We start from the raw sequence: 17,028 nt of genomic DNA on the forward strand, positions 1-17,028 counted from the left end.
GTGTACATGAAATCAACTTTTGCAGGCAAGTATATTTTCTGAGTACTTTTCTTATTTTATTGTTAATACGTAAGTTCATAAATTAAATATGAAACTTTAATTTGGCCAGTGCTGCCCATTTCATTAAAAACAGAGACACACAAATGGTTTGAGTACACGAAAGATATATGAGATTTTACAAATATCTTACATGAGACTCTACAGTCCGTCTACATGCGGCCTTACAGATACAGTACAGAGCGCGGCGAAAAGAGCCTTGACATATACTTTACAAACTCTACACAGTTTTACAGAAACGGCGAAATCAAAAAAATTCTTTTTTGTGGATTTAACGTAAAAGCAATTTCTGCTTACTGAAGTTTACACGATACCTAAGATAAATTATTAAAATTTGTACATAAAAAATGATCTAGTAATAATAATCAATTACACAGCTCAGCCAAGAATTTAGTGTGTCAGCCTGGCCAAGAACTAATAATTTACAAAGATTTATTTTAAAAAATAGGTGACCCTTTCTGGTTTTATAAACCAAATCTAGATGACGCCTTTTAAAGATGCGTTAATGATGAGCGAACAATATTAAAAACAGATTTGCGGTTTCAATGTTAAGATCAAAAGTTAAAATGATGATTTAAAAATAAGCATAAATAATTTTTTCAAATTAAACAAATACGTTTTCCTTGTAGCAGATTTTCTTTATGTAAAACCAAAATTATAAAAGAAAAGTTTACACACTTCAAATATTTTGTTTTGCAATTTGCATATTTAAGGGGTTAAATTGAATGATCCAACTTTCAATATTTCTCAAAAGATTGATCGGCCCTAAACAAAAAATATTAATTTGTTAGCCAGACACAATCATTGTAAACTTTCCATTTGCCGCTTCTAAATCATTTGACTTTAGAGTAAATTCATAAAAATTCTTTAGAATTGAATCAGATAGAGGAAAATTCACGAGTGTGAAAAGAAAAATTAAATTAATTCTCAAAATTGAATAAATTACGCGAATTATGTAACAGGCGAACAGAAATGGCTGGCGAGCAGGAGCAGAAAAAGAAGCGAAGGCAGCTGGGAAAACCGCTTAGGAGCACTCACATTCACATTCACATTCTCTTGAACACACTTTCACACACGCACACACACACACATATTCGCCCCGGGAAATGCTTTTCCCCCCAAAAAGTCAAAAAGTATTAAGTACGTGAAAGAAGCAGCAGCAGCAGCAGAAGCAGCAGCCGGCATACACTCGAGAAAAGCGGAAAATCGGAACATCGGAAAAGCGGAGTGAGAAAGAGAGCGAGCCATCGAGCGGGCCATAAAACATTTTCACATTTTCCGACGCTGGCGAGGGGTGGCTTCTCAAAGGGGGTTGCAAATGGATGTCACACTATCGGAAAATGCCCAGAGAAACAGAGGGAGATGGGAATAGAGATGTGTGTGTGTGGAAAATCATCAAAGGTTTGCCGCAGCGGCTTTTCCGCCTTTGTGGCAAATCCTCAAAGGAATTTTCCGATATTTGTAGCAGGCAACCAGCAGCCAGCAGCAGGAAAACTTGACCAAAGAAAAACCAAACACACACTCACACACACACCGCCGACATCGAATTTTCCGACGTTTTCGTTTATATATTTTTCTTTTTCTGTTTTTTTTTTTTTTTTTCGCTCGGACAGAGAAAATTCGCTTTTCATATGTGGCTGACTTTCAAACGCAAACAAACACCGGCACACGTAACTTATCGATGGGAAGCTGATGGCTGGCAGGCTGGCTAACGTCGATCCATTTGGCGAGCGATTTATGTGAGCTTTTCATTTTCCCCGCCTTTTCCCCACCATTTTTCCACCGTCTTGCTTGTGCTTTTCGCGGTGTCGCCAAGTGGTTTCTAATGGTTTTGGCCCGGTCATAAAGCAAAAGGCGGCAAAAAACAAAACCTTCGAGCCGCTACCAAATTTGGTCGACCATAAAAAAATCTCATTAATGTGACAAACAAAAAAGGAATGACATAAACACGCGCGTAAACATAAAATTTGATGAAATGAAAAAAAGACAAGGGCCCTCGCATAAATTCAGCGTATCAATGAAATCGACTATCAGGCTGTTTAATGATGGATTCAGGTTCGGATTGAAAGAGTTGTCTGGAATTGCAGGAAGTGGGTGGATGAGTGTGCTATATTGAGTGCGAGTCTTTAAGTGCCAAGAGGCTTGGGTATATTCAACTTTTCAATGAGATAAGTGTGCAAAAAATAAGTGATATCCTATGCAATTTAATGGGGTATATTTGTTTCTTTGGAATTTTTATTTATTTTTTAAAGTTTAATTTTATTATTATTAATATATTTAAATAAGTTATTAAGGCCCAATATAAAAAGATTTGATTTAAAATTTATATGATTTCTATAATGTATTATGTTGTTTTATTTCTTAAAAATTCTTTAGAACAGAATACAATTCACAAATTTAAGAAGAAAAAATCAAATTAAATAAATTTTTATCATCACTTGGGTTTTTAACCGATCTCGTGTTGATAAACTTCTTTGTAGGGTACACCAAATTTTGTTATTATGAAGCACATCTCTTTTATTTCTGCTGTTCAACGGCAGACCGAGTGACTCTAAAGCTGAGTTAATGCCAATATCAACAGCTGGTCCATAACGTAACCCCGAGAAACTATATTTGGCACACACACGCGTGTCTGCATGCGAAGTGTAAAGTTAAGGGGGTTTAGGGGTTTAGGGGCTAAGATCATCATTGAGCTCGCTGAACCATTTGGCGCGTGCTCAAACACAATAAGTTGGAAAAAAAAAAACATTTGGCTAAATTTCGCTTTGTTTAGTCTGCGATGTGCAAGAGTTTTTTTTGTTGTTTTTCCCCTCTCCCTTTTTGGCATTTTAAACAAATGTTGCAATCGGTGTTTGTTATTGGTTGGCACACCAAATGGTGGGAGATGGATTCCACCATATTTTCCTTTCGATCATTGCAGACTAAGAGGCGTCTAAAATTTGGATTAGCTTTCAAATGCACATAGAGAACTAATCTAGAAAAAATGTGTAATTTATATGAAATATAGTATATCGTTAAAAAGTATTACTAAATAGTAATAGTAATAGTTATTTTTGTTATCTATAGCACGCTTTACTTATTTGAACTTTTAAATACTTATATAAACCACAGTATAGTAGCATTTTTTGTTATCATTAACTTACTTCATTCGTCGTATTATCCTTTTAATTAAATGCATTTTTTAAGCATAATGTTTTTTTATGCTTTTCCCACAAAACTGTCATGAAAGCTGTTAATTTTATTAACTTGGTCCCCAAAATAAACTCCCCACAAATTGGCACTTGTTTTAAGCACCCCAGCAGCAGCGAAATTCAATAAATATCAATAAAAATATTTACAGAGCAGGGCGAGATCATCAAAAGCAGTTGAGCCGCCTCAGAAGAATTCTGGTTTTAAACAGCCAACTCCAGCGGAGTGAGAACAACAATATGCGACGAGCAATAACGGTAATCATATTAACTAAGTTTAATTGAATTGCCCAAAAAGGCAGCGAAGGGTGGACCAAAAAAGGGGGTATTGGGGGCGATCTGGTTTGCGGATGCGGTGAGGCGATTATAAAGTAAGAAAAACAATATGCGAACTGCTCGACGACAATGTGAAACGCCAAAAAGGAATTTTGCTTAATGACAGCAGCAACGGCAAGTACAACAGGAACATCAGCAGTAACAATTGCCACACTGAGAAAAAAACCTTGCAAAATATTATTTACAGACAGACATTTTAAATCTAATTTAAAGGAATTATTAATTTGATATGATTATTTTGGTAAATATAGTAAGTGATTTGTATTAGCTTATATAATAATAAATATATTAATAGATAACTGAGACTTGTTTTCCAAACTGAAATAAAATTATTGCATGAATAAACATTTACCAAAAGCTTCAGAACAGATTAAGGATACTAAAAAAGTTAAATAAAAAATACAAGTAAAAATATTAAGAGCAGTTGTTCTTACAAATGTTTCTTTAAATACATATTGTAATGAATAAATATCTCTGCATTTTTCTCAGTGCAAAAGAGCAGTTACAATGCTGGCAATTAACTGGCATGAATGGCAGGAAGTTTGGATTGCAGCAGCAGAAACAGCGACCTTGCAATGTCGCAAACGATGACGAGCCATGATGATCGCTGTCTGTTAACTTTGCCGCCATTTGTCTGCCGTTGGTAAGTTGGTAACTTGGCATCTTGGTAGCTGCCAACTGGCAACAACTAACTGTTAACTGGGCCCAGACTTTGGGCTTGGCCGCCCCCAACTTGCAACATTCCAACATGCCATGCGAAAGTCAAATCTAACTGCACGTTGCATGCCATCGGAAGACAAACTACCTCCTGCCTATCTCAATCTCACATCCATAAAATAATGGCTAATCATAATGCAATTTTAGCCGGGCATAGCATAGGTATTAAAATGAGCTGCCTGCAGATTTGGATTTAGTAACGTGTCGAGCACTAATTGCTTGGGACACAACTTAGAGCCAATTTCGACCTGCGGTACTTTTATTAGGGCTCTCAATTAAAACAGAATTAATTGGAAGCTGTGTAAGGGAAAAATGTTAGCAAATGAGGTTGGAATGGCTAAATAAGGAGAATATTTTGTAGCATTACTTATGCACATTTATAAGGGCTAAAGTATGTGCATTTGTAAGCTCATTTAGAATCATGAAAAATTGTGTACAAGTTGGCAGTAACTAATAAATTTTAAAAAGTTTCAAATTACATTAGAACTATTTTTAAATTCTTCATAGTCCAGCTGACATTGTGGGAGCCTTAACACCTAAAGATGTCATGAAAAATGTATATAGATTGGCAGAAACTTATTTATTTTGATCCATATAAAATGGCTAAATAGGATTTTTTTGTAGCAATACCTATGTACATTTATACGAACTTAAGTTTGTGCATCCAAATGCATTCTGAATTTAATGTAAGAAAGTTTTAAGTTTCCTATGAATTGAAATTATTTATTTTATAATCCAGTTGACATCGTGGAAAAATATCCACCTAAAATTAATAATTTTCGTTAGGTTGGCACTTAGTAATAAATTTATTTAATTAAAAAAAGTTTCAAATTACATTTAAAAGAAAGTTTTACGTTTTGAAAATCCAGTCTACAGCGTGGGAGCATTACTACCTTAAATTCGTTTTAACAGATGTTGGTCCAGATGTTAGGTAACTCTATTTTTCGCATATGCTAGCGATTTATTTATTTGAATAAATCAATTTGCGCAGTCGCATAGCCTCGGATCAAATGGTAGAGTAAATAGAAATAGAAAATAGGAACAGTTGTGTGGAATGCGATCTGTGATGCAAACCCTCGTCTCCTGACATATAAAACGCCCCCTAAGCAACTGGTTGAGATCCTTTTCCTCCCCTTTTCAAGATAATAACAGTTGGTCAGCCACACATACTATGAAATAAAAGAGGATCTGCCTGATTGTATCTAGCCTTTTAATGAATTACGGCACACTTTTCAATTAGTTGCATGTTTATACAATAATTTTGATGATTCTCGAGAACTTATGGAGATATACACCCTCTGATAATTCAAGAGATACAAAAACCGTCAGCTGTTGAATTGTGAAGAGTTTTCGAAAGAGTCTGCGCAGGGTGCTAACTGTTATGAAGCCACCCTGTGGTGGTGTTTAATTGTTCGGAAACGTTGTTGGAGGTACAACTCTTCAACCAGAATTGTGGTAATTGGATTATGGCATTTATTGCTGTCCAACTTCAGTTTCTATATCCGTGACGAAATAAATTGTTTTTTAAAAATGTTTTTAATATATGTATAAGATAAATAAAATATTTGGTTAAAGTCAGTAGAAATTGCAGTTGATGGATTTATTAATATGAAGGCATATGGAAGAAATTGTTTAAAAATATATTTTTCTTCAGTGTCTATATTCATGAAAAAGTAAATTGTGAACTTAAAAGTTTTTCACCAAGATTATTACTGTTAATAGATTTATAGTTATTAAGGCATAAGAAACAAATTGTTTAAAATTTGTCTTGCTAAAAAAACACGTGCTATACCAAATTTAATCATTACATTTCTCTAAAATGTATTTTTTGCCCTTATTAAGTGTTAAAAAGATTTAATACCTTACCCTTTCAATTCATTGTAGTAAATGTATTAAGCCCACCTTTTTGAATACTCAATGAGTTTTAAAATAGCATGCAAACTCGCGGTTAATCATGGAATGTAAGTAAATTGGCGCCGCACTTTGTCAATGTGTCAAGGCAATCAGAAAAACATCTAAGAGCTGGACCCACAATTGGACAACTGCAACTCGTTTGCCTACGCACAGAGCTCGATCCAGATTACAATTGCCAATGCAATTGCAATTTGAATGATTAGCAGGGAGGGCAAAAACAGAAATTACAAATATTTATATGCATATCTGCAGCAGCTGCAGCTACAGAAGTATTTTCTCGCACTTTTTTCGCTTAACTTGTCATTGTGAAAAAAAGTGTGCGCTTAGGTTTGGTTTTTTATTTAATTGCAGCCTCTGGGGGACAATGATGACGACGACGACGACGATGCTGGCACTCAAGTGCACACTTCCTGTCATTTACATTAACAAAGTATTTTTCTGCTAGTTTTTATTTATTTTCACAACGCACTGAATGGGTTTTCAAAAGCATGCGCCATTGTTCGATTCGTAACGGGGCCCCTGAATCGGAACGGGGCTATATTGTACTGTGGATCTGGAGTCTGGATCCGGAGATTATTGAGTCCCACTCGGGGTTCCTGCCAGTGCACACAGAGAAATTTTCACCATCTCAGATTTTTCTTCTTTTAAAATAATCTTTAAATTTGTTATTAAAAGTTGCAAAATAAGTTTAACTTTATATTACAAAAATATAATTCAGTTTAAGCTGCTCACCTAAAAATGTACATAAACTTAGTTTTTTCAAATAAGAATTACCAAAATAAATAAAAATGTGGTCAAAAAAAGAAATTAGAATTATATTTTGATTTTATTTTTTGTCCTTGAATGGTTACTTAAATTTTAAAGTGTTCATGTGTTTTAATTGGTTGCTACAGTATTCGTAAAACATTATTCAGCTTAAATTTTTTATCTAAAAATGTATTTGCATAAAAAATTATTTCAAAACTGATACAATTTTACATTTACAAATTTGAAAAATAATATTAATGAATTGCAAAGAAAAATAAAGGCGATATTTTATTTATTTTTGAATTGTTAATTTCTAATTCTTAAGTTACCAATATTTTTTGCTGTGTCATCGGTTGCGACTGCGCGTGACGCACGTGGTTCATCGGTGCTTGGTGGTGCGTAGGGGTTGGGACCTCTTTGATGGGGTTGTTTTCAACCCGCAGCATTTCCACTTTAGATGGTTTATTTGCCTCGCCGGCATTGTGCCCCTCGCTTGTGCCTGCCACACGCATTCTTGACCCGAAAAGCAAGACACAGTGCCAGCTGCAGCTGCATCAGCACCAACAACAGCAGCCACGATTCCTTGGCCAAAAGATCAAGGCTGCCACTGCCACTGCCAGCAGTGGCGTGTCAAATGGCCAAGCCAGCTGTTGCAATCCCACTAAATCAAAGTGATTCGGCTGGCAAACAATTGAAAATGAGAACCTGATCCTAGAGCCATTGTCCTTCGGACGACATATGTGCAGCTTCACAGTTGACTTGAAGGCAATTAGCAGGACTCTCCTCAGCACCCTCAACATCCACATTTCACCCATGCAAATGAGTTGAATGGCTGTTGATCAGAATTCAACCCACCAGCAAAGCCTATTTTCCTTTGGGACACCACCGAAATAGCAGCTGCTTTTCAGGACCTGCCTATTTTTAAATTTTTGTATCCCTTTTTGTGGGCTACACCTTGTCAACAATTTGTTTTTCGGCTTTGTACTTTCTGTAGGGAGTGTTACAACTGGTTTTGGTGTGTAAAATGGGGGTTAAGTTTAAGGCAGTTTTGCAAATTAAAATATATTTCATATTTAAATATGTAAACAGTTTGAGTTTGTAAATGTAAAAGATAATTATTTAAACTTCAAAATGGGGCAATCTGATCTATGGGGTATTTTAAAACACCATATATTCATTAAATTCTTTATTTACAAAAAGGGAAAACTTAATCGATGGTATTTATTTAAGCAACAATATATCTAGACAGATATATTCTACAAACCTTATTTAAATTTAAAATCAAGAACAGTTTTACAATTCCAATATTCTGTGTTTTAAATAAAATCAGTTTTATTTTTAAAGTTCTTTAAATAAGTTATAACTATCTAACATTAAAAGGGAATTGCTTTCTATGGTAACTATTTAAGCATATACATACATTTTTTACAAAAACTAGTTAAAGAAAGTTTATTTAATCTTTAATTTTGATTCTTAATTATTTTAAAATATATAAAGTTTTAGTTTTTGAATGTTAAAGATAATTGTTAGAAACCTAAATAATGGTCTCTTTTTAAGCAGGTCACCAAACGAAGTCGATTTCTGGTCTACCTTCCCTTAAACCATACATTGTTGTGGCTTGCGTGATTAATTGCCATGTTGGTGGCTATTATTTTGAGTCCTGCTGTTGCCATTTGTCTGCAAAAAGGATGCAGCTTTCTCGGGACAAGGCCAATCCCAATCCCAAATAATTACCGACTGATGGTGTCTGCGGCTATCCATCAACAGCTAACAGCTGCTGCAATCACGCAGTCTGCCGAGAAACGAGAAAAGCAAATATTAAAAACCACTTAGAGCGACGCGTGGCCAGCAATTAAAGTAAACACGGAGTATCGGTAAATCCTTTTTGGCACTATGCCCTATAATTGCAATATGAGATGCACCTCGAGACCACAATATCCTTTTCTAGCCCCTGTTTTACTATTTATGTGTTTGGTTTTAAATGGGAGTTGCCATGGCAAATCCCTTGCACTCTGTGTCTGCGCATGCGCGACGGAAAGTGGCAGCTGTGAACTGTGCACCATGGAGTAGAATGAACGAATGAACGAATGACCCCCAGGTCGGCGACTCTGTAATCCTGCGGAAGTTGATTTTATCACGTGTGTCCATTAGTTACCTTTTGGTAACCTAAAGTCCAGCCGCTGAGTTCAAAGTTCAGCATCGCGGAGAAAGGAAACTGAAACTACTCGAGGGAATGAAAAGGGTTTTATTGATATTGTTTTGAATTTTAGACATCCGAACCCTTTTTGAACAGCTGCTGAAAGATAATGAAGTTTCATTTGTATGAAACCTTTGGATAACATTAAATAAATGTACACAACTTGTAGTTTTTAACTTTTATAGAAACTAATTGAAGTTTAAAAATATTCTGTCAAAAACGAACAGAAATCTTGCATTTTATGATAAATTTAAATTAAGAATTTTAGTTGTATTTTTTTTTTGTTAGCATACTGTAAATTGAGTAAAATCATTAATTCTATAATAAACAAATTAATTAAGAATTTAAGTTGTCAACTTATTTGTATAACATAATTTAAGCTTTTGTGCTAAGTTTATAACGAACACAAAATCTTACCAAACAATTTCCTTAATGTTTTTTTTTTTAAATTGAAACTGTCAATTGCCTCAATCGAATGACAAAAGATTAACAACTTAAGCCCCTTAAAATATGTTCCCAAATTAATCAACCTATCAAGCTAAGAAGAATGCTCTTCATTCACTTGAAAAAGCTGAATGATCTTGGCATAACCGGAGGCACAAATATTTCAAAGTGCAGTGCACTCTCAATAGTCGCTGACAGAATTCCCATCAATTGGAATGCCTTTCGAGTGTGTTTGTAACCTCGGAGGTTAGACCAAAAATGCCATCCGTCATTAATCTAATTTTTTCTATTTATGGCAAACGATTGATGGGCCAAGACCAAGTCGTCGTCGTCGACTTGACAATTGGCGTCTAATTATGCAATGGCATCCCGAAAAGCCGACCAGGAATGGGAACTTGTGAGCGCATCTGGCAGCCGGAATTAATTGGCCTGCCAAGATTTAAGTCTGGCGATAAGACCCTCTGGTCGGAAAACTGTGGAAAATGATGATGATGAGCAGTCGGCACCGCTGGAAAAGTCAGAATTAATGGACCAAGTCGACAAAAATAAAATTACACTTCATTCCGGTTTGTTTTTCTATGTTAATTTTGTGAAATGCAGCAGCCGATTAACAAAATGCGATACTATCTCAGGGATGAGGTGGTCTCGCACAACAAAAAGGACGACTGCTGGGTGATCATACACTCGAATGTCTTCGATCTGACGCCCATGTTGAGGGATCGTTTGGACCACTGGAATCGAGTGGGTGTTAGGGCATTAATACCTATTATAATATATAATAGAGTCCTCCTTTAGACCCTCGACTATCTAATAGCCCATGCAGGCAAGGATCTTACCCATTTCTTTCACGAGAATGGAGAGCCTCGCACGGAAATCTCACCCAGCACTGGACGACCACGTGTCCTCTTTCCGCCCATTTTGGAGGTGGCCATTTCGGAGTTCTCCAAAACACCGGGTGCCATGTGGAGCCAGGATCCCTTCTATCACATTGGCAGGGTCACAAAACGTCCGCGGATTATAAGGATTATTAACACTTTGACTGCGCAGACGCAGTTTATGACCGTTTGCAATGAGGACAGCATCTTCGACATTCAGCAGAAGTACAAACAGCGATACAATCACCATGCCGGCAGTTATGAGTGGCGAAAGTTCTCGATTGGGGTAAGATTAATTACATTTTATCAAGAATCGACACACAATTGTTAAATTATAGAATTAATTTGTACTAAATTATCCTTACCAGGACAAGTCATGCAGTGTGCTGGACCTGAATGGCACCCTGGACGAGAATGGACTTATGGATGACGAGGATAGCACCGTGGAACTGCCGCCGCCTTCCATTTGGCTGTACTACACGGATGATATAACAATTGCCTAATTCTGGTTAAGTTTAATGGTTATTGGAAATTTGTTGTACTCTCTGGCTCCAAGTAAAGCTCATTTCAAGCAACACTGCAGTCGGCTGTTCGGGTAGTTTACAGGCATTTTGGGCAATTTTCAACAAATGTCATGGTCGACAGCAGGCGGTAATAATTTAAAAAAGTGCAGCAGACTTGTCCAGGTTCGATATATATACAGCTGCGGTCAGAATAATAGTTGTAATATAATGTGAAGTGCCCAAAAACATACAATTAAGGCATAGGAAAAATTATCTTTAAATTTTGTGTAATGCTTACTAACCAATTAAGAAAAGTAGGTTAAAAAACCCCTAGTTTTGCTTTAGTTTTTTAAGGAACATAAAATCTGTTTATAATTCCTTAAATCTAACTTAACTTTAACTTTTCAATATACTGTAGTAAATTAATTAAAATATTCATAACCGTTCATATGGACTATGTATTTAAACAAATATTTGATTTAGTTTTTAAATTAAAAATTTAATAACATATTTTTGTATCAATCATTTTTAACAATATTGTAAACTTTTGTACCTATGTTAAATTTGGGTTTTTATATTTGCCCCAATATGTTTGTAGTATTAACTTCACGAAAATATATAAAATTGCAAACTAATGTTTATAGCTGTTTCCATTATCTAAAATGGAAATATTATTTTAACCCCAACTGTACCTCCTCTATCTCCTATATTGCTCCTGATCGCGGCTCTAATTTATGCGGGCCGGTGGAGCTGTGAACTCGTGTATGACGATATCGGGGTGTCTGTTATTTTGAAGTTCTAGCAATTCCGAGTGGTACAGCGCCTGCAGCTGCCCAGTTGGCACGCGTTGTTTTCGTGGGGGGAGTGATCACTGTACCGTAAACTACGGCGTTTTTCAGCATGCCAAGTTCTGGTTCTTGGTTCTTGGTTCTTGGAAGTGTGCGCCCAGAAAACAGAGACGCCCACTTTACTTAAATCTCCACTGGGGGCTTTTCGTTGTATTATCTTGAGCGCATAAATAATTAATTTCAGACTCATTTTGCTTAATAATTTTTTAGTTGTTTAATTGCAAACCTGTTTGCTACGCTGGCACTTTACGGGTATGGTATGGTATGGTATGGTATGGGCCAGGCCGGACCATAAATGGTCTGCGGCTGTGTTCTTAATTTACATTGCTACAAAAGAGGCTAAGAATCTGGCACTTGAACAATGTTGTGAAATATTTTAGTCACCGAGTATGTGGGATTTTTGACAAGCCAAGGGGTTTGGCAGCAGAAGGTCGCCAATAAATGTGTGTGTTTATCTTAATCTGGAAAAAACAAACAAACAAACAGTCTAATTAACTCTAGGGAGTCGCAAATAACAACTGTCTAATAGGAAGTGGTTTTAAGAAAGACATTAAAGCAATTACTTTAATTTAAATGGTCTTTGCTGTCTTAAGTAAATTAAAATATACGTAATAAAATATTTGTTTATATGGAAATAGTAAAATTTCTATGGAGCGGGCTGTTAAATATTTCTAATAGTGGTTTTTTTAAGTACCTATTTTAAAAGCCTAGAGACATTACGAAAAATCAAATAAATATACATGATGCAAATGAAACTCTGTGGAGAGGGTGTAAAAAAAGGTTTTAGTGTTTACCTAATCGAACCCTTTAGATACTTTACGCAAAATTAAATAAATATTTCAGCAAATATGTTGGAGAGGGTTTTCAAATACTTGTAATAGTTGCATATTTTGTATGTACCTAATTCAAAAATCTAATTTCAAACCTTTCAGATAATCTATTTCAATAAACCCTTTAAAGACATTGAAATCACTCAGGGCAAGCGAAAGAAAACCAAAGACAGACCCAAATTAAATCCACCAAATCAAATTGAGACCTAAGAACGTCTGAGCCAATATATGCAGAATCTTGTGAAATTCTCCTACCTGTTCAGTTTTGAAAATCTCGGTGCCTGGCACCGCTTGGCCCCTTGATTGGATGACTCACCCGAGTCTGTGTGTGAACACGTTTGCGCCTGTCAAGGCCTGGGAAAAAGGAGCAATATCGAACATTGGCAACCTGCCGCGGTTTGCAATCTTTGTAAATGGTGGAAAGAGGGGGTAAGGCATTCAATGCCTAGAAGCCTTCAAATCCGCTGCACTGGCTGACTATATGGAATTGTATTTATCGTTTGGCCAAACCTGTTTTGGCATACCACCTCCACTGGCTAACCCCCTTGGGCGAGTTCGTTGCCTAAGTCTTTTGTTCGAAGCGCCACAGAGTTCATTGCCTGCATAGGTAAACAAAGTGCATTTGTGTATTAAGCCATATTTGTCGACTTCGGTAGGTGGTCATGAGGTCAGGCAATATGCGAGTACAACTAATATAAATTTTTTTATTTAAAGATTTAATTGGATTTTTGCATCAAAACAATATACATTTTTCTCAATCTTTTGGAGATGGATAGTATAGGTTGCCAGCTTTACAAAACAGTAACGTTTACGTCTATGCCTTTTATTATTTATACAACAAAAAAACAATTAAGAAATGTTAATATTTCACGTACCAGCAAAAACCCAAAAAAAAAACAATTTAAAATCGGTTTTTGTATCAAAACCCAGGGATATAAGGGTCAGCTGTTGGAATGTCATATATCGTTGAATTCGTCGTAAAATTTCCAGTCGAATGGCATTCACAGCTAAAAAATGTTCAGCTTGTCGAATTTTCGCAAAAAATGATGATGTAACCCCTTATTAAAAATGCGAAAATTGGCCATAAAATCAGCTTTTAAAGAAACCCTTTTTAAAAATCGATTTTTGCATCAAAACAAAATATATTTTTCTCAATCTTTTGGAGATGGATAGTATAGGTTGCCAGCTTTACACAACAGTAACGTTTATGGCTAAGCCTTTTATTTTGGTCAAGTTACAACGAAAAAACAATTCAGAAATGTTCATGTTTTACAAATCTCCGAAAAACCAAAAAAGGCATTTTAATATCGTTTTTTTTTTATTAAAACCTAGGGATATAATGGTCAAAAGTTGGAATGTCATATATCGTTGGATTCGTCATAAAAATTCCAACCGAATGGCATTTACAGTTCATTTTTTCAAATTTTGGCAAAAAATGAGGATGTAACCCCTTATAAAAAATGCGAAAATTGGCCAAATCTTTGGAAATATTTTATTTTCTTTATAGCTAAGTTGTGATTACTTATGCATACATATATAATAAAAACTTTACTTAAATATGTGCCTGGAAATTAAATAGGTTTAACGGATTTAGTGACATCTTGCCGGGTCGTAACATTAATGGCCATGTTATCGTCAGGCATTCCTTGAGAGCCACCGGAACCACCTTGTGGGCATTCGACATCACCCACAGTGGTGTTGAGCATGTAACCCAGTTCGCTGGCTGCTCCGGCATCCCATTCCCACCTATTCACCTGGCTTGGTAAATCTGAATTCCATTCCGTCGCATTCTTTCCCATCTGCTAAACAGACAGTAAGACAGGCGGAAGTCGAGGCTCTGGTATGCGAGCATTCTTTCACTACTGCGTCTTTCCTCCAGCGATATTCCCAAGCTAATTTAGTGCTTAGCTCGACATAAACTGTGTGCTGTTCCTGTGTGTTGTTCGGTGTGTTAATTGCGCAGACTTATGCAGATGAGCTTAGAAATAGAAAGCCAGAAATATATTTTGGCATGAAGGTCAACTCGCGGTCGGTCTCAGTCTCAACGCATTTCCAAAAGGAAGTGGCTTCAAAACTTTTGAACGCCTCCAAATTTGGATGGCGTAGATCCAACATCCGTTATGGCTCAATTTCATTTACTTTTACTGTTTTTAATTCTTAATTGCCTGGGACTGGGCTACCCCTTAGGATTCCCCCCCTTTTTGATTTGCATTTGGCATACAAAACATTGACCGCTGCACTCGACACTTGGCATTCCACACCAAACAGCCACGGCAAATTAAATAATAAATTTACGAAGGAATAACAAAGAGTATACGACAATAAATAGCGGAACCAAATTAGGAAGTGGCCAACCCAACTCCTTATTCGTGGGCTCACTGTACCTCACCAGTTACATCGGCATATTAATTGTGATAAAAGTTATTGATTTGGTGAAGAGTGTCTGAAGACTTTAGGCTTTAGTTTACAGTTTAGTTCTAGACAAATAAAATGGATTAAAAAAAATCGATACCCATCTATACGCCTAAAAACAAATCTGTTTTTTATACTAGTTTAGTAGTCGAAGTCTTTCATACTCAATTTTAATATTATATAGCTTATATTTTAAACATGCTGTCTTTAGTTATTTTGTATTAGAAAAAATTAAATTAAATTAATTCTTAAAGAAATTTAAATACTTTCAAAGGTATATTTAATTTAAATCATATAAAATTAATATTATTAACAAACAAAAATTTTAATTCTAATATTTTCCACTCTATACCTAAAATAGTTATATGACATATACATTTTTTGGGTTCTATATCCAGGAATTTATTTATACTATATACAATTTTTTTAAATCAAAAATTTAAATCTCAATTTTCTGCTTCCCATTTGATTGCTTAAATGGTAGAATAAAGTGTGAGAATAAAGTATTTATATGTAAGTATCTCCCCTCAAATTGATATGCCACTTTTGCACCTCCACGGGTCTCATCGGTGATTTTTCATAAATTATTCAAAGCCTAACTGCTTCCGTTTTGGACTGGAGTGTCGGTCTTTCAGTCTTTCTGTCAGCCAGTCAGTATAGTGACTGCTGTGATATGTGTCTTTTGTGGATGGAACTCGCTGGCAGATTGACAGGGTTCGATGGGACTTTGGGTGCCCAGTGGGTCAGCGGGGAGTGCTGCACTTTCTTGTGGTTTTTTTTTCGATGGTAGCCCCGCAGCTGTTCGTATAAATATCCATCGCCAATAAGAACTGCGAGCTTATTTTACATTTTATTGTATAATTTTCGGATGTGGTTGGAGCAGAGCAGAGAAAAAAAAGCAAGACTGACTGGCATAAATTAACGCGTGTAACTAAATGAAAATAAATAAATTTCGTATTTACATTGAGGTGTATTCTGGGTTTCCGCTCGGTTGCCCACCAGGAATGTCGCAAAGATCGGTAGACAATGGGGCGGTTTTTTCCATTTTTCTGTTTTCAGTTCGCAGAGCTATGCAAATCGAATGGCTGATGGTTAAGGGGTTAAGGCTCGGTCGGACCTCAATTTATGGTTATTAACACAATATTTGTTGTCGCTCCCTGGTTAATTAGCAGGCGAGGCCTTTCTGGGAAACGGAATCAAATGGTTCCCATGCAAATCGCCTGGCTAAAAATCAATTAAAAGCGCACGTGACGTTCAACTACCCACATCTCTATCCTTTTCCGCCTGCTTGTCATTCTAATTTCACTGATAAAAAAAGGAATAGTACAAACAAAATATATGGTAATGTAATTTAAAATTTTGTTTATGTATTTTATTAAATATTTTAATTTATAATGCTTTTAAAATTGTCAGATTTAATATTTAAGTATTTTAATTAATGTGCAAAATATAAGAATTGAATGTAGTATGTTTAAGGTAAATGTGCTTAAAATTTCATTTATTAAAATCTTGGCCAAAATGAGTGAAATCAAATATTAAACAAATATTAATTTGAATGTTAAAATTAATAAAAACCGCAATGTATAAAAGTCAAAGCTTAAAATATAATATTTCAATTTATTATAAAATACTTGGATATACTAATTTTATTTTTCCTAGTGTATTTGGGCGTTTTTTAAGTTGACCATGCACTTCCTGTCACAGGGGAGTTCCCCTAAAACGACCGTTAGCTGGCCTTGTGTTTCCTTTGGAAGATAATTAAAATATCAAATATGAACGACCGTGGGAGCTATTCCCACTTTGAAATCAATTTCCCTGGCTTTAAATCTATTGATTTATAGCTCTGCGGGCTGCAATTGATTTTTTTTAAATGAAAACGAAGATTATCAAATTGTGATCTATATTTTTTATGGTGGTTAGGGTGGTTAGGAGTTTGCCAAATTGAAATGTTTACTTAGGG

General features: G+C 35.7%; 1 protein-coding gene and 1 long non-coding RNA gene across 2 annotated transcripts; both read left to right on the forward strand.

Moving 5' to 3' along the window:
* The first annotated feature begins 1,775 nt into the window (after positions 1-1,775).
* On the forward strand, positions 1,776-4,206 carry LOC128261914 (uncharacterized). Its single transcript, XR_008268301.1, has 3 exons — positions 1,776-2,112; positions 3,398-3,503; positions 4,071-4,206. It is a non-coding gene; the product is annotated as an uncharacterized LOC128261914 (long non-coding RNA).
* A 5,863-nt stretch (positions 4,207-10,069) lies between these two features.
* Positions 10,070-11,050, forward strand: LOC128261598 (cytochrome b5 domain-containing protein 1). The gene is made up of 3 exons (XM_052995380.1): positions 10,070-10,341; positions 10,396-10,761; positions 10,844-11,050. The coding sequence occupies exons 1-3, from the start codon at positions 10,195-10,197 to the stop codon at positions 10,976-10,978; spliced, it is 648 nt and encodes a 215-aa protein (XP_052851340.1). The 5' UTR covers positions 10,070-10,194; the 3' UTR covers positions 10,979-11,050.
* The last annotated feature ends 5,978 nt before the right edge of the window (positions 11,051-17,028 follow it).

The sequence above is a fragment of the Drosophila gunungcola genome, unplaced genomic scaffold (genome assembly GCF_025200985.1).
Source record: "Drosophila gunungcola strain Sukarami unplaced genomic scaffold, Dgunungcola_SK_2 000001F, whole genome shotgun sequence".
Lineage (NCBI taxonomy): Eukaryota > Metazoa > Arthropoda > Insecta > Diptera > Drosophilidae > Drosophila > Drosophila gunungcola.

Coding starts and splice junctions, on each gene's coding strand:
- LOC128261598 (XM_052995380.1), top strand. CDS start 10,195: ATGCAGCAGCCGATTAACAAAATGCGATACTATCTCAGGGATGAGGTG. Junction 10,342..10,395: donor GTTTGGACCACTGGAATCGA/GTGGGTGTTAGG, acceptor GTCCTCCTTTAG/ACCCTCGACTATCTAATAGC. Junction 10,762..10,843: donor GGCGAAAGTTCTCGATTGGG/GTAAGATTAATT, acceptor TATCCTTACCAG/GACAAGTCATGCAGTGTGCT.